This window comes from Piliocolobus tephrosceles, chromosome 4 (genome assembly GCF_002776525.5).
Source record: "Piliocolobus tephrosceles isolate RC106 chromosome 4, ASM277652v3, whole genome shotgun sequence".
Taxonomy (NCBI): Eukaryota; Metazoa; Chordata; class Mammalia; order Primates; family Cercopithecidae; genus Piliocolobus; species Piliocolobus tephrosceles.
Genome location: NC_045437.1, coordinates 116622725 through 116648814, shown reverse-complemented (window position 1 = coordinate 116648814; position 26090 = coordinate 116622725). Strand labels below are relative to the sequence as shown.

Here is a 26090-nt window from a genome sequence, read left to right as displayed (position 1 = left end):
ATATTATCCCACAGAGGGAGAAAGAAAGAAAAATAAAATCAGGCTACTTCATCATTTGTCTCTCATGAATGCATCTTATGAATATTTTCCTTTAAAAGACTAATCTGCTGAGGACTTGGAAGAACGTATTTGTGTGCATTCATTAAGTCTCCAACTTAGAGGCACATTCTGGGACTAATTATTTTTTAACTAACTAATCAGCATGTTTCATTCATAAATTGGGATTTATCAGTATAGCACATGAAAGGAGAGAACATATTATTATTTTAATTTGGTTAATATGCAAAAACGTGCTGTGTTTGTAATGACCTGCTTTCACTGAATAGACACAGCCTGGAAATAGTAGCAGCTTCCTCTAATGAGGGTTCTGGCTCCTGGCCCCAGCTGCTCGGCACTAGAAACTCAGTTTGCTCGCTGACCCGTCAGCGTTTGCGCTTCTCTGGTGAGGAGGCAGGAGTGATTTCCTCACAAGCAGAAAAACCAAAGGCCTTGTGTTTGTTCTGCTGATAGAACCAGTTACACCCGCTTTGTTAGTGGGAAGAAAAAGCATGGGGGTGGGGCGGAGAGTGGTGGTTGGAAGGGGTTATCACAAACACACACACACACGCACACACACACACACACACGCTCCCAGAGGCCCAACTCCATTAATGAGAGATTCCACCATAATCTAGTGATTCTTGTGTCTTCTTACTCTGTTGCGCCCATCATCCATGTACAGCTTGTCTACCATGCAAATAAGTCCTCTGTTCTGAAGTCCCTTGATAAAGGGATTTATTTACCAGCCTAAACTGGTTATCCCATTTGCTCGTGCAAATGTGTGGTTCCTCCTTGCCTCTGAGCTGTCACACACGCTGGTTTAGGGCCACCAAGCCAGGGCCTCAGGTTCACCCAGCCTGTCGGGAGCCTGGGTTATCTCCCAGACCCCTGCAAACATTCGGCCCAGCTGTGAACCTGAATCTTCTTGCCCCCCTGGCCGATGGCATTGCTCTGGCCTCACCTAGAAGGGCAATTGGGGCAGGAGTCGCCGCTGGCCTTTCTGTGACACACTGGAGCAGGGTCCAGCTGTATGTTTTCTGTCCAGCCCTGGTGCCAGCCTGCTGAGGTCTCCACCCAGATACATCCTGATGCGGCACATTTTAGAGCCAGGCACTGCTTTTGTGTTTTAAAGGAGGACATTTCCTCTTCTGTTTTTGTTTTGTTTTGTTTTGTTTTGTTTCACTGTAGAAGCTCTTTTTACATTCTGAAAGAAATACACATGCTCATTGTAGAAGATTTAGAAAAAGCAGAAAGCTATCCTTTAAATTAAATCTACAATCCCACTAGCAAGAGACTACTTGCATGCACACCGACATTTGGGGTGTTTGCTTCTGGCCCCTTGCGCCTGCAGCAGAACAGGTCTTCTCCAAGAGGGACAGTGACCTGGGCTTCCTCTATTTGTGAATCTCTGGGTGTGACGCAATGCTAAAACAGAATGAAAACCATTGTGCTGTATTTTAAATGTGTATACTCTTGATATATTGTGCACAGATATACTCTTGCCATTTATCATGTGACTCTTACAACAGTATATCTGTGACTGTGTGAAACAGTGTTTAGAGTATTCCTGTGATTATTGTATAACTGCATTTACAGGTCACATCCTAAGTCTCAATTAGTGAACATGAGACCTGGTCAAATGGCTCTCCTGGATTCCTTCCCATAACCCCGTGGGCATTTGTACTTACATCATATTGGAGATCATACTGCCTTCATATTTTTATATTCTCACTTAATATTATTTTGTTAACCTTTTTACAAGTTAATAAAAATTCTTCCACAACAAACTTTTAGTGGGTACTCAGCATTCTACTATGTAAACTTACTACCTGAGCTTTCACCCATTATTGAACATTTCAAATGGTTCCATTTTTTCACCATTATAAATAATACTGCATTAAACATCTTTCTGTGAAAATCTTTGCAACCTCTGGAGTTATTTCCTTTGGATGGACTCCTAAAAGGACAACTAATGGACCACAGGGTAGGAACATCTAAGAGTATCTTGTTTGATGTTGCTCGATTTGTTTCCAAATAGGTGCTACTGATTTATCCTGAAAGTTAGAACATTTACACTGTTTTAATTAGTCTCTAATTGCACAAGCAATTCACAGGAATACACTCTCCTTGTACAAAATTTAAGAAAGTAAGGCCTAAGTCTCTTTTAACCACCCCCTCCAATCTCTGAGGTAGCCACGGTTTTCAGCTTAGCAACAGTCCTCTAACAATGCATTTATTTAGTTATCTGTGTTCTTTTATAAAATTGCATTATCTATAAAGTATTAAAACCTCGCATACTTCTATAACCATAGAAAACAGTATTTTGTTATGACACACATAAATGGTGTTATAATGTATAAGTATTATGTGACTTGTTTATTGCCTTCTGCTCTCTGTCTTGGATCTCTTCCTTTGTACATATAAATCTACCTCATGCTGTCTAACTTTCCATATGTTTCCATGGACTACATGTAGCCTACATATTTGGATCCTCCCAATTTTTTCATGTTTACAAACAGTGATGCAATATTTACACTTTTACACAAGCGATTTGAATAAGATTTTTCTCTACTTGAAACCAAATGGTAGAATTTCTGGGTCATGGGATATGCACACTTTTAATTTTAATAGATGCCAAATTAGGCTGGGCATGGTGGCTCACACCTGTAATCCCAGCACTTTGGGAGGCTGAGGCGGGCAGATCACTTCAGGTCAGGAGTTTGAGACCTGCCTGGCCAACATGGGGAAACCCCACCTCTACTAAAAATGCAAAAATTAGCCAGGCATGGTGGTGCGCACCTGTAATCCCAGCTGCTCAGGAGGCTGAGGCAAGAGGATCACTTGAACCCAGGAGGAGGAGATTGCAGTGAGCTGAGATCGCGCCACTGCAGCCTGCGCAACAGAGCGAAATTCCATCAAAAAAAAAAAAAAAAAAAAAAAAAAAAAACCATAGAGGACATTTTAAATTACTTTTATTAGGAATATTCTAGAATGCGGTGGATTTGGGCCTAATTATCAAGGATGTAGTTCTAAAGTGTTCTATTATGTAGGACGTCACCCAAAGGTCTTTTCATGTCTTCATTCATTCCCTCCATCTCCATCTGCTCCAGGCCCAGGGTGGCCACTTACCTGGAGTACACAGTCAATGAATGTGGGTTAGGCACTTTCCCCTTCACCCAGCCCCACCCTTTCAGAGCCCCAACCTGACATCTGATTCCCTTCAGCACCTGCCAAGACCTTGCTCATCTTTCTAGATAGAGCTCACATGTCCCATCTTCTTGGAAGCCCTCCCTAGAGTGCAGGCTGTGTAAAGCAACCTCTCTTCAGTGTCCCCATGGCACCCTTATTTATTGGCTTGTCATGCTTATTGCAATTTGGAATTTAGTCATCTCTATTCTGTTAAAATGGACAGTCTTGGGCTTTCAATGGTGCAGCATTCGGGTGTCAGTCGATGAATGTGGACCACTGACTGAATGACAAATGTGCTTGAATGGCAGTTTGTCGGTTTCCAAAGGGAAGGGACCGAGCACATGCAGCTTTTTTTCATAGAGAGCTTAACAGAAAAAAGTCTGCAAAAACATTAGATGGCTAATAATGGACCCTTCGCGGTGACCATGATCTTAATAAAAATGATAAACAGTTGGTGAGTAAAGTAAATCACAAACTCTCACACGTACAAAAATTGAGAACCATATTCTCCTCTCTGGAACGTGTTTATACCACTTCTTGCTTCAATATTTCTTCATGAAATCTAGAAGCTTTTTATGCAACTTATTTTTTAAAATTCATCACAGGGAATGATAAACCGCAGCAAGAAAGCCACTCAAATAGTTGGAATATGGTGATTGTATTGTCATAAATCTCTGGGTAGTATCTCAATTATTAAAGCAAATGTATGAAAAAAAGACTGGAAATAAATATAACAAAATGTTAATGATGGTTGCTCCAGTGGGACTGGGTTGCTGTGCAAATTTCTTTTCTTCTTTTTATTTTTTTAAACTTTTGTGATTATTTTACCATGAACATAAATTCATTTTGTATTAATTTTCTATTTTTTTGGAGACAAGGTGTCACTGTGTCACTCAGCCTGGAGTGCAGGGGTGTAATCATGGCTCACTGCAGACTCAACCTCCAGGGTGCAAATGATCCTCCCACTTCAGCCACCTGAGTAGCTGGAACTACAGGCACACCACCATGCCCAGCTAATTTTTGTATTTTTCACAGAGACTGGGTTTTGCTGTGTTGTTCAAGCTGGTCTCGAACTCCTGGGCTCAAGCGATTCACCTGCCTTGGCCTCCCAAAGTGCTAGGATTTATAGGCTCGAGCCACCATGCCCAGCCATAAATAGAAATAACCAAAAATTTTTTCAGCAATTAATCAAGCTTCTAAGGAGAAAAGTTTACATACTCTGATTTGCATACATATATGACAGGATAAAATAATTCTAAGAGAACTAGTCAAAAATATCAACTTTCAGATTAGATAGTCACTCATTCAGGATTTACTGGGTACCCTGTGATGTGCCAGGGACTATACTGGGGGAAGGGGATATAGCACTAAACAAGTCAAGTGTTCTTCTCACCCTCAGGAAGCTCATAATTTAGTAAAAGCCACAAACTCAAATATCAACAGATGCTAGGCAGCAAGGGGAAAGCAGTGAAATCCACCAACAGGCCCATTCTCAGTATTTCCTAATATTTGCAGGTCCAGGGAAAGAATATAAATGGAAGCCCACTCAACATAGTCTAAATACTTACAAGCTCTAAATCAAGTTATCAAATTTAATTTAACTTTTTTTTTTTTTTTGAGATGAAGTTTTGCTCTTGTTGCCCAGGCTGGAGTGCAATGGTGTGATTTCGGCTCACTGCAACCTCCGCCTCCCGGGTTCAAGCGATTCTCCTGCCTCAGCCTCCCAAGTAGCTGGGATTACAGGCATGTACCACCATGCCCAGCTAGTTTTATGTTTTCAGTAGAGACAGGGTTTCTCCATGTTGGTCAGGCTGGTCTCAAACTCCCGACCTCAGGTGATCTGCCCACCTCGGCCTCTAAAAGTGCTGGGATTACAGGTGTGAGCCGTTGTGCCTGGCCAAATTGAAGTAATCTCTTATCTTGACAAATATACCTTTATAAGCACCCGGAAGGTCAAGTGCAAATTTAGAATTCTCCCTTGCCTGAAGATGATGACTTAGGAAAAACTGGTCCCCAGTCTAGGGTGCTCCCTCTTCAACACGCCATCTGCTCTTCTTCTCTTCTCATGTTTGACTCCATTTCACACAGCAGGGGGCTTTGCGCAGGTGGGTGGACACTCTGGCCCGCACATCCAAGCATCATCCTCTTCCTCACCAAATAATAATAATAATAATAATAATAATAATAATAATAAAACAGCTTTTCATTGCCACCCCTTGGGTCCCAGGGTGTGCACCCTGGCAGTGCTGGGTGAATTAACCAAGAAAATAGGTCTCTGCAGGCTCCAGAAGCAGGCTCGGCTAATTTGGGCTGGGCATTCAGGGTCTCTTGGTACCTGTAGTATAGTGTAGAGAGGCAATGCAGGCCTCTATTGGCTCCTCAGACTTCTTGCAGCATGGAGAAGGTCCAGGGTGGACCCTCTAAAGCAGGCCAAGGGCAGGGGCCCCACTTCTCTGGGCCTTTGGTCAACACCAAAGACTGGATAGAGACTATGGAGAACTGGAGAGCAAATGCCCCTTCTTACAACAGCAGCAGCTGCTCAACTCCAGACCCAAATTATCATACGTAGGAACATGTATCCAGATGGCCACATCTTATACTTTTTGAAGAAAAGACACAAATCTGGGTTTTCTTACGAAATTGCATAATTTTTATATGTTAGCAGGTAATAAGAATAAAAATGTAAATTACTCTGCAGGCCAAACTAAAAATATCTGTGAACCACCTGTCTGTGACTTCTATGGAAGGAAAGCAAATCAAAATTCTGTTTACATGTTGCTTGACCACCAGTTAGTTTTGAAAATGATATTCTCCAACTCATTAATGTCATTTGAGCCCATAAGTAAATGATGATGTCTCCATGGCTGTATATAGGTTTGAATTTCATGCATATCTTGTTCCCCAGCAGAAATCCAATTTACCTGGCACCTTCCAGTACTGATGTATGTCCCCATGAGCCATCAGAAAAGATCTGATGTATGGATCTACACATTTTTCTTCCCTGATGCTGACTTTGATCATGCTCTCCTCTCTAACCTTCCATGTTAACCTGCGCACAAAGCTCTCACTGCGCTGCACGTATCCTTTTACATGGTTGCTTAAATACCATTATCTCCTTACATGGCTGTTACTTTGAAAATTATCTCCATGTCCCCAGGGCCTACCACAGAGCCTGTCATGTGGTAGACACCTAGTACATTTTGTTTGCTCTGGAACTGAATTCATTGGTGTTTTGTTCTCCACGATGACCCACATCTCCCCAATCACAAATGAATAATAATTATAACTGATAGTTCTTGGACATTTGTTGTAGGCTAGGTGCTATGCTAAGAGCTTTGTACGTATTACCTCATATAATCCTTTCAACTAACTGCTCAAAAAATTTTATCCTCATTTTCCAGATGCTGAATCTGAGGTTCAGAAAGACAAAAAGACCTGCTCACAAGTCTCTCAGCTGGCAAATGGGAGAGGTGGGACTTGAGCCAACACTGCCTGCTCTGAAAGGTCTGTGTTCTTAACCAGGAAGTCAATGCTTCCCTAAATGTCCTTGAGCTCTTTTGGATAGTACACAGAGGAACTGTCTCTTATTTTGATTTCTAGACATTTGTTCCACTCAATATGCATTTATTTCAGTGTATATTAGGAAAAATAAATAACAGTAACTTCTTATGGCATATATTGATTTTTCATTTACATTAGTAATACAGAATTTTCCTCTTAACATTTACATAAGTTCTAAAATATTGAGTCCATTTATAAACAATGTTGGATGAATAATAAATATGATATGTAGTACAATAATACAATACAAATTATGTATCTAAGTATATACAAAGGACTAGGATTTGAAAAACACTGCCTCAGAAACCACCATATATGGGTTTAAAAGAAACACACACACAATGAAACTAATATTTAAACTCTCACCACTCTCACCTGGAACTTGCATTTCCAAGTTTGCAGAATGTTGCTTAAAAAAAATATTCCAGACCCTGCCTAATGAAGACTCCAAGCAGTCTCTAAATTTCTAACTTTGAAGCGTGTTTATTTCTTTTTCCTGTTTCTATTTCTGGAACTTAAATGGCTGAATGGATTTTTAAAAATTGCCTCTAAATAAAAAATGAGCCAGGGGCCTGGAGCTCTCTTCTGTCTCATTTGAACTCTGAGCAAATCGTGAATTACAACACCCCTGGTCATAGTGGTTTCTAACTACCGAGCTGCCAGCCTTTTAAATAACAGCAGCACAGAATTGTGGCCATAATGCTACCTATTTCCCTTGCTAAATTATTTATGCATTTATTATATTTTACATGGACTGCTGAACCTGAAGGTACTTCTTCGGGGGCCAGGTCATTTCAAGAAGCCCATTACTAAGAATCAACTCAACAACATTAGAAACCAGCACATCCAATTGTACGTGATATTGCTCATTAATATTCTATCATTACTGCCTCAGCAGTTGTTTTGGGTGGTGATAACTTTATGTGTGTGTGTGTGCATGCACTATACAAAAGCTTCAAGGCAATCCACTTCATTAAGAAGCTGTTTAACATTGAGGGTACATCAATAAAAACTAGCTTAATGCAATCGTGGAACTGTACCTAAGATGACTCGGCCAAATGAAGCTATTACCCGTATAATGTGTTTTACACAAGATGGAAATGGTTTACTAAGTTTATAAAATCACTCTCCAGGATTTACAGTGACTGATTTGCTGTAAGATCAGCAGTGTGATAGAAGTTTTATTTTAACAGTAACTTCACATATGCTCTTAGGAAATTGCTATATTTTCTTCCAAAAAAACACAAAACAGCAATGAAATAGAGAGCACTGTTTATCGAATGTTCCAAAGCATGCTTGTAATTCAACCTAACATTTAGTATTTGGACTTTTTTTGTGACTCGCATAGAAGAAGAAACACATTAATTAATTCAGCCTTAATTCAACAAACACTCATTAAAGACTTACTATGTGCTGGACACAATGCCGGGCCCAGGGAACACCAAAGAGAAAAGAAAAGAGTTCCTGACCTGATGGAGGAGCAACTCCAGTAGGTGGGAGCTAAATGGTCAATTCCATAATTGCCAATTATGCAGCTAAGTGTCTGTGCCAACCTAGGAGAACCTTCTGTTTGAAGGGCAGAGAAGGCCATGCATGCTTAAGTAGGAGCTCCCTGGGCAAACAAAGCAGGTGAGACCTACGGTAATTTTATGGTGGGCATACGATACACTTGTTGATTCCTCCAGAGCCTTTCCCTCCTCCTTTGCTAGCTGAGTCCTGATTTCGTTTATGTTTTAGGTTGAGCTCCTTTGATCTCAGGGAAGGTGGGTCCATGTCTGATCTAGATCAAGGAATGTGACCCAGCTCTGACCAAAAAGATGTAACAGGGAGTGAGCAAGTGGAAAAGGCCTTTCCTATTTCATCAGAGGAATGTTCATGATGAGAAACTCTAGGCTCTTTGCAGCCCTTTCCCTCTAGCTTCTGAATGCCTGTATGATGACAGGCACTGTGGCAGATTTCTTAAGACCTTGGAGGGAAGACCAAAAACCTCTACAGATTCCAACCCAGATCCCTGACATCACTGGCCTGCCAGCACCAGCAACCACACACCTCCAGCCTTCTTGGTGTGTGAGGGAAGTAACCTCCCATTGTTTAAGGCACTGTGTTACTTGCTGCAAATAGCATTCATGACTTACTGCAAGTTTGTGGAAACGCATGTTTTTCAGTGTGCTTGGAGCAATACACTTAAAGGGTTGCAAGAGATGATGCTGAGACGTCAAGCAGGTACCAGGCTGTTGAGGGCCCTGAGGCCACATTAAAGGAGTTTAGCAGTGCTTTCCAGGCAATGGGTCCTTTCCCAGTGGGATACATGAGATGACTGGAGGCAGCACACATATAAGGCAATGCACAGTCTTGAATCATACAACCAGACATTTAGCTCTGTCCCCATTCTCTTTCAGTCCTTCTAATTACATAAAGAAGATCTTTCAAAATTGGCCTAGGGTCTGGCCATGGTGGCTCACGTCTTAATCCCAACAGTTTGGGAGGCCAAGGTGGAAGGATCACTTGAGCCCAGGAGTTCAAGACCAGCCTGCGCAATATGGTGAGACTCTGCCTCTACAAAAAATTTAAAAAATTATTAGCCGGGCATGGTGATGCACACCTGTGGTTCCAGCTACTCGGGAGGTTGAGGTGAGAGGATGGCTTGAGCCTAGGAAGGGGAGGCTGCAGTGAGACAAGATGGGAGAGCCGTTGTACTCTCTCTGGGTGACAGAGACCCTGTCTGTTAAAAAACGGAAAAAAAAAATTGACTTAGGAAGTCTTTACTCTCTCCAACCTTATTAATCTTCCTTTTCAACAAAGAGAAATAATTTTGATAATTACCTTTTGGTTATAGCAAGTGGTAGTTGTTTTTCATTTTGGTTGGTGAATTAAGTTTCCTTGAATGTTTACTTATTCAAATTTTTTTAAAAGTGAGTCAACTTACTGAAAAATATTGAATAGGTGATAGTGCAGGAGCTACACCTACATGGCAAAACCGGCAACGCTGTAATGAAAAACACTGAAATTTGACAAATACAGTTGAGTACATCAGGGAGCCACTCAAAGTGTTTAAGCAATGGAGTGATGTAATTAGACTCCCCATTTACAAAGATTCAGTGGACGAGGCCAGACATTAAGCCTGAAAATGACTTTTGAAAAAAAAAAACCAAACAAATTTCAGATGAGAAATGACCAGACTTGAAGCAAAGCACGAGACAGGGAGAAAAGGAGATGCTAAAGCAGGAAAAGGAGGAAAACTTAGGGACCAACAGTAAAAGGATGGAGAGGGAGAGGGAGGAGTTTGGGATGATTCCACAGTTTGGCTTAGGTAACTGAAAGAATGAATCATGGCACCATTAAATGAGCTAGAGAAAATGGGAGGAGGACTAGGGCTGGAGGGAGGGTGATGGGTGCAGTGGGCCACATTGAATTGATGGCCTCTCATTAAACCCATATGGTGCTGTAGACCAATGGTTCTCAAAGTGTGTTCACCAAACCATCAGCATAGCCTGGAAACTTGCTAGAAATGCAAATTCTTGGCACCACCCATACTTATTGAATGAGAAATTCTAGTCTGGTTTCACTAGCTCTCTAGGTGATTCTGATGCATGATTAAATTCAAGGACCACTGAGCAGGAGACAGAAATCTGAGTCAAGATACCTGGAAAAATCAATCCTGGATTATTTCAGACAAGGCCTTTCCTTGGGCCTCAGTTTCCTCAGTTGCAAAATGAGGGATTGACTGCGCTATAAGATCTCCAGTAAGTCACCAAACCTCACTGGGTCTCAGTACTTTACACCTAAATTACCATCTCCCCCTTCTTCTTTAGTAATAGAACTCCAATTTTTAACTAAGTACTTGGGAGTCCAGAATAAATACTTTCCAATCTCTTTTGCCACCAGTTATGTGACTAAGTTATGACCGATGTGCAGAGAATGGAAGTAATGTGTGTGTCATCTGAAACGTTTCCTCAAAGAGAAGAGTTCTGTCCTTTTTCATCTTTTCCTCTGTCCTTTGGTCTGGAATGCAGACATGATGGCTGGAGCTTGATCAGCCATCTTGTATCATGAGGGAGAAATCATACTTGGAGGAGAGAAAAGCAATGAGTTAGAAGGAAGCTGGGTTTCTGATGACTCACTGAAACCACCCAATGGCTCTATGTTAACTCTTCGAAACTTCTTTAAAGTGTGAAAGGAAACATTTTATTCTAGCCATTTTTATTTTTTACTTTCTCTGCTCTTACATTATTGCTAGAAAATCCCTTGTACCTTATACTTTTATTTAAAAATACTATGAGAAAGCTGAATCAGACTATTTGGGGGCAGCGCCTAGGAATCTGCATTTGATGACCTCCCTGGGGAACTGATGAACTCTAAAGTTTGAGGTTGGGTGCCTAGGAATTAACTCATATTATTGTTTTATAGTAACATATATACACTCCAAGAACAAGGGAGTAAGAAATTTGGATATTAAAAAGATTATTTTGGTTTTTGTTTTTGCACATATTGATGACTTTCTTTGCACTTCTTTTGCTTAGGGGTTCAGAATTGAAACTCTTTGTAGTACAAATTCTGGCCATAAGGAAACCATCAGACAAACTGGACCAGTGCCTGTGAGCTTATGGCTATGTTAGGGCTAGGATTTTGATCCCTGACTCCCAACTATCCGACCTCTGGACCCTGCAGCTTCCCTGCAATCTCTGAAAAGTTACTTTTTTCCCAGTATTGCAGGTGAAAATCCTCCAGCCTAGCCACAAACTGTTACAGGGCAGCTGTTCAGCATCACGGCCACAGTTTTGATAGAGCAAGCGAAGTGTGTCCAGTCAAAACAGCAAAGGGTATTCTAGGCCCGCAGCCCGGCCACATAGGTGGCTGGAGCCACAAAAGAATCCAGCTCATCCCAAAGTGATGCGTGTCACAATCTGGAAGGTCAACTCCCTGCTCTAGCTCACCTAAATCTTTGCCAGCATACGACAATTTCAAGTAAGCATATCTGTGTCCTGGACCTTTCCAAACCATTTATTCAATAACAATGCATTGGAGGGACTGGCTTCACAACTCACTATCAAAATGGCTTGTTAACTATTCACTCTGTGTTAATAATACCTCAAATGGGAAGGTAGGAAGAAAATCACGTTTAAAATGCAGAGGGCTTAAACAGGTTGCAAAGCAACAAACAAAAGAAGAAAACACGACCCAGCATTAGTTGTAAAAAAAAAATTGGTTATTTCTAAGTAAATATGCATACTTTCCAATACTGAAAGAGAGTGAAGATCAGAAGTGGGGTTTAATAAAACCTGCTTTCACGACTTGGTTTTGTTTCTATCAAGCTTGCCTTATGGTAGTGAGCTTCCAGGTACTCTTGGAGAAGAGGATATTCCAAAGGTAATTTCACCTTTCTTTCTTCCCCTACCTTCAGAGGCCCTGCCTTTGAATATTATTATTATTTTTTTTAGTTTCATTAAAACATATATTCCACCACTACATCAGAATGCTTATTAACGTTGCCAGGCAAAGTAACTGCTGGGTATTAATCTCTTGGAGGCCTGGACTATATGCTTGTCCAGACTTGTTTTCTCAGTACAGCTCACTAACCAAAACCAACACCAAGGACACAGTGTCCTTCAATTCAATTACAAAAAGTTCCTGGGCCGCTAATTCTAAAAGGATCAAGTGCTTTACATATTTCTGCGTGCAATAAGCAGGGCTCATGTAATGAGCCTTTTTTGTATGCGTGTCATATTTGTATAATGTGCCCCTGTGTCTGATGTAAAGGAACTAAACAGGGCCACTGCCTTGTACAACTCCACTGGATGCATACACATACTAGTCTGTGGTGCCTTACGGAGTTGTACAGTGCACAACCAGGGCAACCTTGGGTAGTGGTTCTGATTGTTGGTCATTAGGTCTCTGGGGAGCTTGGGTGTGGGCTATTGGGAGAAGGCTGACAATGTATGCTTCAAGGAAAGTAGGGGGGACATTAGAGCTGGATTGGGGCAGAGTTCACCCTGTGTAATGATGGAGTGAGATTTATACTGCTTGCCAAGTTTAAAAAAGTCTGGTGAAGGAGATATTAATGCCCTGCTTCCTGGGAGGCTGTAGGTTCTGGGTGTGGTTGACCTCAACCCCCAGAGGGGGCTGGGCAGTAGCCAGCAGGTTACAGGCATTCCCCAGCCTACAATTTCTCTGAAGGTGTGTTAGCCCTCACTGTACTAGATAGGGATGGAGCTGTTTAATTTTTTTTTTTTTTTTTTTTTTAACTAGTAGCACCTTAACGTTTGGGCAGAACTTGCTTTCCCTGCAACCCAAAAACTTTCTGGTGAGCACACCTCATGAGAAGGGCTTTCTTCTGCCAGCAGAGTGCTCAAGCCAGCACTCACCTACATCTATACATCTATAGATCCTTTTGGAGATCCTAAATGGAGCTGCTGAATTGTTGTCATAGTTACCATGGGAAGTTTCTGAGGTCAGAATGTTTAAAAGGAGTGCAGCCCTGGGCTCTGGGTATCCTGGGTTCCTGAGTAGGCAACTGATGCAAAAAAAAAAAAAAAAAAAAAAAAACAGAAAGAAAGAAAATAATAGGTTTCCCCTTCCTTCTTCCATATTTCCAGTCCCTAAGCAAAAGTGTGATGTCTCAGTGGTCATCCTCGCTCCAAACCATCCCAAATCTACTGCCCACACCTGACTTAGCCTTAAAAGATTAGCCTGACCTGGCAGCACCTGACTGTGGCCCTGGGTGTCTCCACCTTTTATCAACCAAGACAAGTTCCTGGATTCCCTTGTGCAGGCAGCTGCTTCTAGGCAAAAGACACTTGCGAAGGAATTCCCTGCATTTAATGTGTTACAAAGGAAGTGACATTTTTGAACACCTCTGATATGGTTTGGCTCTGTGTCCCCACCCAAACCTTATCTCAAATTGTAATCCCTACGTGTAGAGAGAGGGAAGTGATTGGATCAAGGGGGCAGTTTCCCCATGCTGTTCTCTTGATAGTGAGTTCTCATGAGATCTGATGGTTTTACAAGTGTTTGACAGTTCTTCTTTCATTCTGGTCTCTCCTGCCGCCTTGTGAAGAAAGTGCTTGCTTCCCCTTCGCCTTCCGGCATGATTGTAAGTTTCCTGAGGCTTCCCCAGTCATGTGGAACTGTGAGTGAATTAAACCTCTTTCCTTTATAAATTACCCAGTCTTGAGTATTTCTTTATAGCAGTGTGAAAATGGACTAAGAAAACTTTTTAGGAGTCCAGCACTTCACATGTATCTCATGTAATTTACAAACTTAGCAAGAGAGGAAATATCATTCACATTTTATCTAGGAGGAACCAAGGGCTTATAGAGGTGATGCCCAGGTCTGCACATCTAGGAAGCAGCAGAGCTAGGATTCAAATTCAGGGCTGTTTGGTTCCAAAGGTGCTCTTTTTTCCAAGTCATGGCTGCCATTTTAGCCACTGATAATTAGTAGCTCTGAGGGACCCTCAACCATCTACTGGGCATGGAACATTCATTTGTTCATTCGATAAATGTGTTTTGAGTCTGCTCTGTGCCAGACGCTCTTCTGGCCACTGGGGACATAAAGATAAATCAGACACAACATCTGCCCTTAAGAAACTAACCTACTGACAACCAGCAGGAATTAAAAGAGAGGAATCTACAAGATATTAGAGAGAGGGCCAGTCAAGGAAACCATTCCGGAGGAAATGACACCTGACGGAACCAGCTAAGTTTCCAGGCATGTCCAGTTGTAGGGAATAAACAGCAGGTAAGACCCAATCTCTATGCTCAAAGAATCCATGGAAGAGTTACAGAGACACGACTCATGCTCATGATACAATGAAAGAGAATAAAATCACCAATTGAAGGCCCTCAGGTGTTCTACATGGAAGTGATGGAGGATTGACAGACTGAGGCAGAAGTTGAGACCATTAGAGGAAGGCTATGGAAATGAAATGGAAGTCACCTTTGTTCACACTATTCTTCATTAATCTTGGTATCTTATTTTTCCCTCTAGTTTTGCCAGTTACTTCTGGCTCTACCCTGATTTCTTTGTTCATTTTCCTTCCTGCTAAAGGAAAATACTCACTTATTTAACATCTTTAAAGCTGTGCTGAAAGCAAAGCATTATCCTAAGCCCTGATGGTGGTCATAGCATTGGAAATGTACAAAGATAAACAAGACATTAAAGCCCTCGAGTAGCAAACAAATAATGAAAAGTCTGATATGTGAGCTCCAAACCAAATGGCAAAAGGAAGAAAATAATTAATTCAGACTTGGAAACAGGGGTGAGGGGTGGGGGATGGGTGGTGGGTGGAAGGCGTGGTGGTGGGGTGGGGGACTGTCACCAGGAAAGACTTCATTGTTGCTGGTTTGTTCATTCACATTTTCAGGATTCATTCACTGATGTCTCCTATCTACAGTGTCTGCTCCTCAAAGAGCCCACAGTCCAGCACAGGTCTGGAAGACATAAACCATCACAATATAGTGTGAGAAATAAGCACGAGACCTAAACAGGGCTGTGGACGCTTATAAGAGAGAATTCAGAAGATACTGTTGGTGGCTTTTGAACTGATTCCTAAAAATAAATAGGAAATTACCAAAGGAGAAGAGTGGAAAAGGCATGTAAAAAGGCATTGAGAGTGTGTTTGGAGGGGACTGAGGCACTAAGATATATTACCCATTAGGTAGAAAGACTTGAATACCAGACTAACAAGTTTGGCCTTTATTTGGTATTGCGTGTAAGGTGTCCTAGAACGGGATGGTACGGGGGCTTAGCCGCAGACGCCTCAGCTGCATCTCTGTGCCTGTGAGACTGCACCACATGCGAGCCTAGCTGAATGGGAGAGTGGGAGGTGCGGGTGAGTGCTTGGAAGGTTAAGGGAGAGTCCCTCGTGAGGTCTACATTCTGGGCAAGGGCAAACGCAGTTCTAGGCATCGCACAGCTGCTGGGAAGACCCGCCTCCCCTTCCAGATCCCTCTGGGGCGGAGCTCAGGCCAGAGCACGTGACGCTTGGAGCACCACCTTTACTGTGGGCACTCTTCTCATTCATCCGCGGTTTCACGGGCCACCACTTCGATCTCCAACACCTTGACCGTATGCCTTCGTGAGCGAGGAATCCGTTCTCCTTGACACATCCCTATTGCTCCTCCTGCAAAGCCCAGTTAGGGAAGAGAAATATCAAAGGTGTCCCTTGCCCACACAAAAGATGGCGACCTGCTGCGCTCACTCTGGGTGGGGAGAGCGGGTTCCAGGAGCCCGGCCTCACTGGGCGAGGCGCAGACGGAAGAGGCGTCTCTGGAGGTAACTTTTCGACCTTCCTGGGAGTAGCTCTGAAGCAAGGGGGCGTGGTCTAGCCTGAGTTCTAACAGATGATTGGTCTTCCGGCAGGTAGGTGGGGTATGCGCGCTACCCCACCCCTCTCTCTTCGAACCGGAAGTGTCTCTGGGTCTTTCCAGCTGGTTGTCATTTCACTCGGCTCGGTCCTGAGGAGAAGGACTCAGCCGCGGCTGCGGGACCCGGGCACCGGGAGGCGGTGGCGGCGGCGGCGGCGGTAGCAGCAGCGGCGACAGCAGAGGAGGAAGAGAAGGAAGAAGGAAAGAAAAAGAAGAACCAGGAGGAGTCAACAACGACAGCGGGGACTGCGGGACCAGGGTAAAGCGGCGACGGCGGCGACGGCCCAGCAACCGTGAGGAGAAACAAAAGCCTTCTAAATTATAGTTTAAAAAAAATTCTGGGAGAAAGAGAGAGAAAGCCGAGGGGGGAGGCCCTTCTCCTTTAAAATAGCTACGGTAGTGGGTTTTTCCTTTTTTTCCTCTTTTTTCCCTCTCTGCGGAGAATCGAACTGAGGGAACTGAACAAACCGCCCCTGGGTCCCATGAGGGAAAAAAACCCCGGAGCCGCAGAGAGGGGAAGAGGCAGAAACCGCAGGACCTTCCAGGTCGCCCCCTCGGTCCCCGCACCCCCGGGCCGCCCGCTCACCCTCGTCGAGTCTCGCTAACCCCTCCTGATCGCGACCCCCACAAGAGGGAGAAACGGGTGTTTCCAACCCCTTTCATGGGGGAGAGGAAGCCGCGGGGAGCCCAGGAACAGCGACCGCAGCAAGATCTGCACCCGGAGCCTCAGGAACAGCCCCAGAGGCCAAAACTGCACCCTGTGAAAGAGCAGAAAACAGGACCAGGAACAGCAGAAACCTCCCTGCAATCATCTTTCCATTAGTCAATGCTGATTTCCTCTCCCGAAACCAGGAATTCACTTCCCACCCCAGATAACCTAATATAATCTATATATATAAATATATAATATATAATGTTCTTAAATTATTCCTGATTTTTTTTAACCAAGCTGCCAAGAAAAGAACGTATTCCCCTCTTAGCCCTATTCTAATTTTTATGTGAGTGAATCTAAACTGCTGAGGAAAACCATATGTGATTGTTAAATTATATATATCTATATTTTTACTCCGCGCAAGGCTTATTCTTCTACATCCATAGATGCTTGAGAAGCTCTGTTTTTGTCATTCATGTACATTTTCCTTTGGAAAAAGAAAGCGCCTATTTTACTAACCAAAGACTTGATTTTTACCCTCTTCATTTTTATTCCCTCCTAAAAATAAGCCCAATTGGATCCATGTCAATGTTTTAAGAGATTTTTTTAAGAGTTGTTTTTTTCTGTCAGAGACCAGAATTCCAAATCAGAACAATTTAAGGTGATAAGCTGCGATCTTTGAGCTAGCTATAAATAAGACATTTCAAGCAGGCAAGCAAACAACTTAAATTTTGGGTAGAGGAAAAAAAGGCGTGAGGCATCAGGTTGTCATTTTTTATTGTGAGATTCTGCTCCTAAAAATAATAAATGGGGGATTACGGGTTTGGAGTGCTAGTGCAAAGCAATACTGGGAATAAATCTGCTTTTCCAGTCAGATTCCATCCACATCTGCAGCCTCCACACCATCACCAAAATGCCACCCCCAGCCCTGCTGCTTTTATAAATAATAACACAGCTGCCAATGGCAGCAGTGCTGGGTCAGCTTGGCTTTTTCCTGCTCCAGCTACCCATAACATTCAGGATGAGATCTTGGGGTCAGAAAAAGCAAAAAGTCAGCAACAGGAACAGCAAGACCCTTTAGAAAAGCAGCAGCTTTCCCCAAGTCCAGGTCAGGAAGCTGGAATACTGCCTGAAACAGAGAAGGCAAAATCAGAAGAAAATCAAGGGGACAATTCTTCGGAAAATGGCAATGGGAAGGAGAAAATAAGAATCGAATCTCCAGTGTTGACAGGGTTTGACTATCAAGAAGCCACTGGGCTGGGTACTTCAACCCAACCCTTGACATCTAGTGCATCGTCTCTTACTGGTTTCAGTAACTGGTCAGCAGCGATAGCGCCTTCCTCCTCTACAATAATCAATGAAGATGCAAGTTTCTTTCACCAGGGAGGGGTCCCTGCTGCTTCGGCTAATAACGGTGCTCTGTTGTTTCAAAATTTTCCCCATCATGTCAGCCCTGGCTTTGGAGGCAGCTTCTCTCCTCAGATCGGGCCTCTCTCACAGCACCACCCACATCACCCTCATTTCCAGCATCATCACAGCCAGCATCAGCAGCAAAGGAGGTCTCCTGCCAGTCCCCATCCCCCACCCTTCACACATAGAAATGCTGCTTTTAACCAGCTGCCTCATTTGGCGAATAATCTTAACAAACCCCCCTCTCCATGGAGCAGCTACCAGAGTCCGTCACCAACACCCTCTTCTTCCTGGAGCCCGGGCGGTGGTGGATATGGTGGCTGGGGAGGTTCCCAAGGCCGAGATCACCGCAGAGGGCTGAATGGTGGAATAACGCCCCTGAACTCCATCTCGCCTTTGAAGAAAAATTTTGCAAGCAATCATATTCAACTCCAGAAGTATGCTCGCCCCAGCTCTGCCTTTGCACCTAAATCCTGGATGGAAGATAGCTTGAACAGGGCTGACAACATTTTTCCTTTTCCGGTAAGATTATGTTCCATTAATAGATTAGGATGAATAAGGAAATAGCATGGTGTGATATCTGTGTAACTAGAGTTTGAAGTGCCCGTATTCACATCAGAGCTTTTCTTAGATTGAAAATGATTCAATAACCAGACTTTATTTTAGCAGGAGTGTAATTGGAACAAAATATTCAGCTGTTTCTTTGGCAGTTTTCTAAATTGTAGCCTTAATCTTGTCATAGATAATTATGAATACCTAGTAGCTGGTGATGTAATAATTATTAACTCTAATACCTTTCTTGCCTGACATGAGAATCAGGGTCAGTTTTTTTCCCTACTTATTTAGATGAGAATAAATAATATATAGATATAAATGTATTTCATTGCAGAAACTAATGAATGTTCTCTGAAGTAACTATATAACTAAACAAATTTCTTTTGACACTGTAAGGTAGTGACTCACGGACAACCAGCTATTGAATTACAGTTTTCTCTCTGGTTGGTTGCATTTTAAAACTGGAAACTCTCTGAACCTTGTAGGTCTGAACAGCCTGAATTGATGGATTTGCCAATTCCTCTTAAACCTCTTCAAATTTTGGCCTACCTTGCATGAGTAAGGACAATCTAGTGAGAGAAATGATCTAAATGTTTTCTTCATCCCCATTTATTTTTGAACACTGTGAAACTGTTCATCTCAGAGTGACTCTTTATGCCTTTCACCCATTTGCTTATTTTCCAGTGTTAACATTGGAGGTATAGATAATTAAACCATTCCTAAAAATAGATCCAGGCAAAGATCATTTGTCTTTCTTGCTACCAGAATATCTTTATTCTGGCAAGAGTCATTGATGTTTTTGAATTAATGAGCAGCAAGTTAGGTTGATATGAACAAGATAAAGGGAATTTCATAGGTGGTTGAACATCAGATGCTCCACTAAATGTGTATACTTTGAGGGTATGATTGTATGTGTTTAGGAAATTTATAAGGGGTAAGAATCTAGCATTGAATCTAGTTTTCCCAGCAACCTCACAGGGTGAATTCTGTTATTATCCCGATTTTACGGATGCAGAAATTGAATATGAGAAATATATAATAACTTAGCCAAGGGTACACAGCTGGTCAGAGTACAAATTCTAAGTTAAAAAAAAAGACAAGGATTGAAAATATGTATACATACATGTGTGCACATACACATGTGCTATATAGCTAGAGGGTTACTTTAGAAATATTTCTGCAAAGGCTAAAACAGATTACAGAATTATTGCACTGTTCCCAAATATGATGTTAGCCCTAGCAGAATTATTTGTTTTAATTAATAATTGGCTGAGAGAGAGGGGAAGTTTGCTAAGAGAACCCTATGTCATTCCTTCCCTGAGGATTCAGGTGCAGTGCATCTTAAAATATGTGGGTATATTTAGTTTTTGACTTTTTAAAAATGATTTTTTTTTTCCTATCAAAAAGCTGTTGGCATTTGCTTTAAAGGGTTTCAGTTGTTAAAACCAAAGATCAGTTACTGTGCTTTAGTGGTCAGGTAAAAAGGCTGTTTAAGACATTGACAGTCCCATGAAGTCCGTTTTTAAAAAGTTGCCTTTGATATTCCTTTGAACATCAATTTAAAGAAAATGTAATGCAAAGATAAGTTTTATGAATTATTCTTATATTTGCTAATTTTAAAAAATGTAAGTTAACATTCAATACATTTTAACTGGATTAAGATTTGGCTCAAAATCAAAATAAGAAAAAATACACCTTTTTTTCTTATTTTGCTGCCATATGCTGGCACAATGAATTTATGTGGCCTCACGGTTTGGTTCCCATTCTCAGCTTACTGACTTTTGATAAAGATTGCTTTAGGAAAAATGAAAGGTTCAGACAATGAATAAAATATACATATATGCACATTAATATTTTTTGCCATTGGGCTAATAGAGTGTGTGTTATGTGTGAAGTCTTTTTGAACAGTTTCTTTGGAGATTAAGTTGATTTATGAAATAATAGACTAAGATTGATACTAAATACATTGTTAGAAACTAACTCTTCCCTTAGAATTGCTGTCTTTTATGTTGATTATGGGAAAAGGATGGGTCAGTGTACCTGACTTTCAAATATGGTAAGATTCAAAAATAAATTGTTAATTCTGCTCCCCATCCCCACCATTTGTAGCTCTGTGTGTGTGTGTGTGTGTGTGTGTGTGTGAGAGAGAGAGAGAGAGAGAGAGAGCACGCACACATGTTTGAGGAGAGAGAGCTAGCAGTGGGGTGATCTGAAAGTCACAAGAGAAATAAGTGGTTTGAAAAAAATATGACAAGAAACTCCTAATTGGGTTTTGAAAAAGTCTAAAGAAGTAAGTAAACTGACTACTGTTATTCTTACTTAAATGAATGCTGTTCTTTTTGCTTTTTAAAAACCAATAATTCTTGTGAATTAGTTATTTTTGAGAAAAAGTATCATTTTAAATTGGTATGAGTAACTTGGTTAAATTTGTCTTATTTAAATTTATAACTTATAGGCACATGCCTGTAAGTAATCCCAGCTACTTGGGAGGCTGAGGCAGGAGGATTGCATGAGCCCAGGAGTTTGGGACCAACCTGGGCAACATAGTGAGACCCCCGTCTCAAAAAAATAAATAATTTATAACTTAAACACTACTAATTTTAGGAAAGAAATTTTATAGATATTACCACTTCAATTTAATTACTATTAAAAAGAATTCCTTTCTTCTGCAATATTTCTCATAGGGACAAAAATAAAATAAAAAGAATTCCTTAGGTGTGATAGAGAGATCTTGAAACTTACCACAGACATTAAAGGATAGTGCTTATGTGAGTACATTATAATAATGGTATTCAATCAGAGGCCAGCACGTTATTGTTACATTAAAAGGAAATAATTTACCTGAAGTGTAACCGATAGTAGGCAATGTTTATTTTAATTTGAAATAAACCAGAATGATTTTTACATTTGTTTACTGCAGGTTTGGGTATATATAATGAATTAAAATTAATAACTTTTTAAATTCATAATCCCCCCCTCCCAATAACTGATAGGGGAAGACATTTTATTTGGAGGATTTTTGTATATTAAAATGTGTTTCTAAGTTATTTTTGCTTAGCTTAAAGCTTCATTACATGAATTCAGAGGGCATCCCTCAAATCCTGATTTTGTTTGTTTGTTTTTTTGAGACAGGGTCTCGCTTTGTCACTCAGGCTAGAGTGCAGTGGCATAATCACAGCTCACTGCAGCCTTGACCTCCCTGGGCTCAAGAGATCCTCCCACCTCAGCTTCCCCAGTAGCTAGGACTATAGGCACACACTACTATGTCCAGCTAATTTTTGTATTTAGAGACAGGGTTTCACCATGTTGTCCAGGCTGGTTTCAAACTCCTGGGCTCAAGCAATCCACTTGCCATGCTGAGACTACAGGTGTGAGCCACTGCACCTGGCCGAAATCCTGTTTTTAGACACAGCTAAAGTAATATGTATATAATAATAGCTAACATGTGGCTGGGTGTGGTAGCTCACGCCTGTAATCCCAGCACTTTGGGAGGCTGAGGTGGGCAGACCACTTGAGGTGAAGAGTTCAAGACCGGGTTGGCCAACATGGTGAAACCCTGTCTCTACTGAAAATACAAAAGTTAGCTGGGCGTCGTGGTGGGTGCCTGTAATCCCAGCTACTCCAGATGCTGAGGCAGAATGTCTTGATCCCCGGAGGCAGAGGTTGCAGTGAGCTGAGATCATGCCACTGCTTCCTAGCCTGGGGGACAGAGACTCCGTCTCAAAAAAAAAAAAAATCTAACATGCCTCCTGTGTTCTAAATGTTTTATGTGTATTGATTCATTTAATTCGTTCAACAATCCTATGAAGCAGAAATTATTATTTTTATTCACAGACAAGATTTGGCTGTTAATCATTAGACTACAGTGCCTCTTCACGTAATGATAATATGCCAGGGGGATAGTGGGTGCAGCTGGGACCGGAAGGGAGAGTGCCTCCCAGACGCATGTAAGATGAGAGGAAAAATTTTACAGTAATACATGATAATCAAAGGCTGATTGTAGATAGAGTATTGAAAGGGGAAAATAATTGAGTATACTTGTTTATCAACTTTAAATGTTAAACTTAGATAATATTTAGATCAATGCTTTTGTTTTACATTTTGAGCACATGTTATATACCAGGCACTGGGCTAGGTGCTTTCAAATATGTTATTTCGCTTCGTATGTAGGGTTTCTCAGCCCTGTGACGTCTGGTTTTATTGTCCCAATTTCAAAATGAAGGTCCATATTCATGTGACTACAGGCATGATTTGACCCTTACTGTAAGCGGAAAAAAAAATCCTGTCTTACCAAACATATCTTGGAATTCTGACATCCAAAGCAGATAATATATTGGGGCGCCTGCCAGTAATTATATTTGAATATAGCATTTCTTTGGAGGAGTGCCTAGATCTTCTGTCCTTACAGGAAAGTAAAGGAGAATTACTTAGTATATGTGCTGACATCCTCTTAACTGCAGCTCAATTATGTTGCCACTTTCATTAGCTAAGAGTCAGGTAGGAAGGAAAAAGACAAAATCTGTATGTCACAAAGACCATCCTAAAACTTGTTTGATAGGGAAACAAGTGTATAGATCTATAGATCCTCAAACTTATATACTGCATCTTATATTTGCAAACGGAACACCGCTGCAGTGCTTCAGTTCTGAAAGTCATGGTGGATTATTAAAATTGTCTAATGTGCAACCTCATTACATTTTCTTGTTTCTTAATACAGTATCGTTCCAAGAGAGATCTTTGCATAGGAAACATTTTTTTTGACTTAGAAAGGGAGAAACCAATTTTTTCACAGTAAAGTATGGGTCGGATGTTCTAGATCTAGCAGAATTGACATATTGGAAAAATCTTCCTCTTTGTAGAAGGCTGTTTAACTAGGTTAGATAGCTTTTCTGATGAAATTAAAACTAATTCCAGGGTAGAGTTTTTTTATTTTTTTTATATTCAGAGAAGCATGGCATATGATCAGCACATTGTTCCAGCACCTTTCAGGAAAAACCTGTTTATTGCAAGCCTAATGAATGTGGTTGTTGCTAATTGCAACTAGAAAGATGCTACTTACTTCATGAGTTTAAGTTTTTGAAAGTCATCCTTGTTGGTGTTCATAAGAAAGAAATGGGGAACGTAGTTTTTAAATTAATATATGCCTTGGTTTGGATTTGACAGTCTCAGTTTATTTTCCTTATGACTTTTTCTCTGTTTTGCTAGGAGGAAAATAAGCTTGATAATTCACTGTCATATTTTTTCAGTGCTGTATTGTACCTCAGTTTTTGGTCTCATTACACATAAGATAATGTGAATAATGTGTTTCTCTTTAAGGCAGAGAACCTATAATGTGAACGTTTTAACTTTTTGTGACAAAATTCATTTTATCTTATGTTTAATTGTTCAAAACTGCCTTGCAGAAATTAAAAGTACATTTTACCATGATAAATTTAGAGCAGTATATTTTTTAAAATTCGATTTTATTGTAGATTCCCATCCATTTTTTTCTCATCACATTTTATCTTACTGAAACAGAATGAGTTCCACCTTTAAGTTTTTAAAAAATACTTAGTAGATAGAAAGATAAAGGTCAACACCTTTATCTTTTCAATCAATTTCTGAAGGTGAAAAGTGAATAATTATTGAGAAAGGCAATTTTGTGAGCCCAAAAATGTAGAGTGAAGCATAGGCTGTGGACTCAGACTTAAGTTTGACTCTGAATTTGAATATAATTATTTACTATATGAAGCTGTTGTAAAAATAAGCAAAATGCCTATATAAAGCTTTAAAAATTTGTCTCTGAACTCTAATGAGCAGTGTGACCTTGAGTAAATCTTTTAAATTCCAGAAGAAAATACGGTATCAAGAAAATAATACCTGACCGGGCATGGTGGCTCACACCTGTAATCCTAGCACTTTGGGAGGCTGAGGCGGGTGGATCACTTGAGCCCAGGAATTTGAGACCAGGCCTGGGCAACATGGTCAGACCCCGTCTCTACAATAAATACAAAAACTTTTTCTAAAATATAATAATACCTAACAGTGAAGGGTAATGTGAAGCCCCTTATGTATGTGGCCATATTAGGTTGGTTAACTTTTTAAATTTAAAATATGGCTTTCTAAAATTGAATAAAGTTATGAAATTAGTTACAAATATAGCTGTGTTACTGTGAAATATTTTAGTCATGCTTATCTTGCTGTATATGCTTTATTGAATAAGCTATAGATGCAACCCCAGACAGATAAAATATTTAGCAGAATTGTCGATTTTCTTGAAGAGAAAGAGAAGTTTTCTAATTCAATATAAGCTTAAACTTTGATTAGCATTGACAGCCTGTTTCTTTCAGTATTTTGAAAGATTTTGGCTACAGTTGTTTTATTAAGAACTTTAGAACATGTGATTGCTTTTGCATACATTAGAGGAGACTACATTTTAATGGAGAATTTATGATTTTTCAGTAAGAGATATGAAAGGGTGCCATAGATTTGAATCGAGAATAGTTTGGCTTTTATCCTGGAATCAAGAGTTTTTAAAAAAAATATTGTAATATATTTAGCACACATTTATTGGAGCACCTACTATGTTATAGACTAGGCACAGGACTGTCGTAAAAAATAAATCAGTAACATGGTTTGTAATGTATTTTTGACCTGTGCTAATCTTTGAGTAAGACTGAACATGCATTTTTTTCTCTTAAACATTATAAACAAATTATCAGCTAGCCCAATAGTTTCATTTCATTTTAATCTATAAGTTGTTTAATCTTTAAGGTAAACTAACAGATTCAGTTTTAGCTATAACAAAAAATTGTATAAATGGCATTTCCAAACACTTTTATTAACATAGTCATTAATGTGTTTATAAATGTATGCTTATATTTGGAAATTTTAAATTTTTAGAAAATTTATGATTTTTTTGGAAAAATATTTGGAAAATGTAATTATCAATTATAAATACACACTTGTATAAGTTACCTGTATATTTATATATAACATGTGCTTATTTACATTCTATGACAAAATGGTACCACAAAAGGCAAACTTTAACTTGGATAGCAGAATTCTGGTCCCGTTACATGCCAAAGAAAAACTCCATCAGCTATCTGTAGGTGCTTATTCATGTTTACAAATGGAATTATTCAAGTTCAAAGCTCTAAGCTGTACAAGCACATTTTATATTGTAGGTATTTTGGTTGGGCAATTTCTATTTGCTGAAGATTTATCAGATGTATTCCAATCATTTTTTTGTAGACCAAAACTAAGTTATAATTAGTTCCTCAGTGTTATATATTTTAAGTCTATATTTATTTAAAAATACTGTGTAACAATTTAAATAA

General features: G+C 40.5%; 1 protein-coding gene across 2 annotated transcripts in view; it reads left to right on the top strand.

Annotated features, from left to right (window-relative positions):
• The first annotated feature begins 16172 nt into the window (after positions 1-16172).
• Positions 16173-26090, top strand: part of CPEB4 (cytoplasmic polyadenylation element binding protein 4) — a 72152-nt gene continuing 62234 nt past the window's right edge. For both annotated transcript variants that reach the window (XM_023218962.2, XM_023218961.2), the window contains exon 1: positions 16173-18738. In XM_023218962.2, coding sequence (XP_023074730.1) covers positions 17614-18738 — 1125 coding nt within the window. In that variant the 5' untranslated portion in view covers positions 16173-17613. The remainder of the gene's footprint in view (positions 18739-26090) is intronic.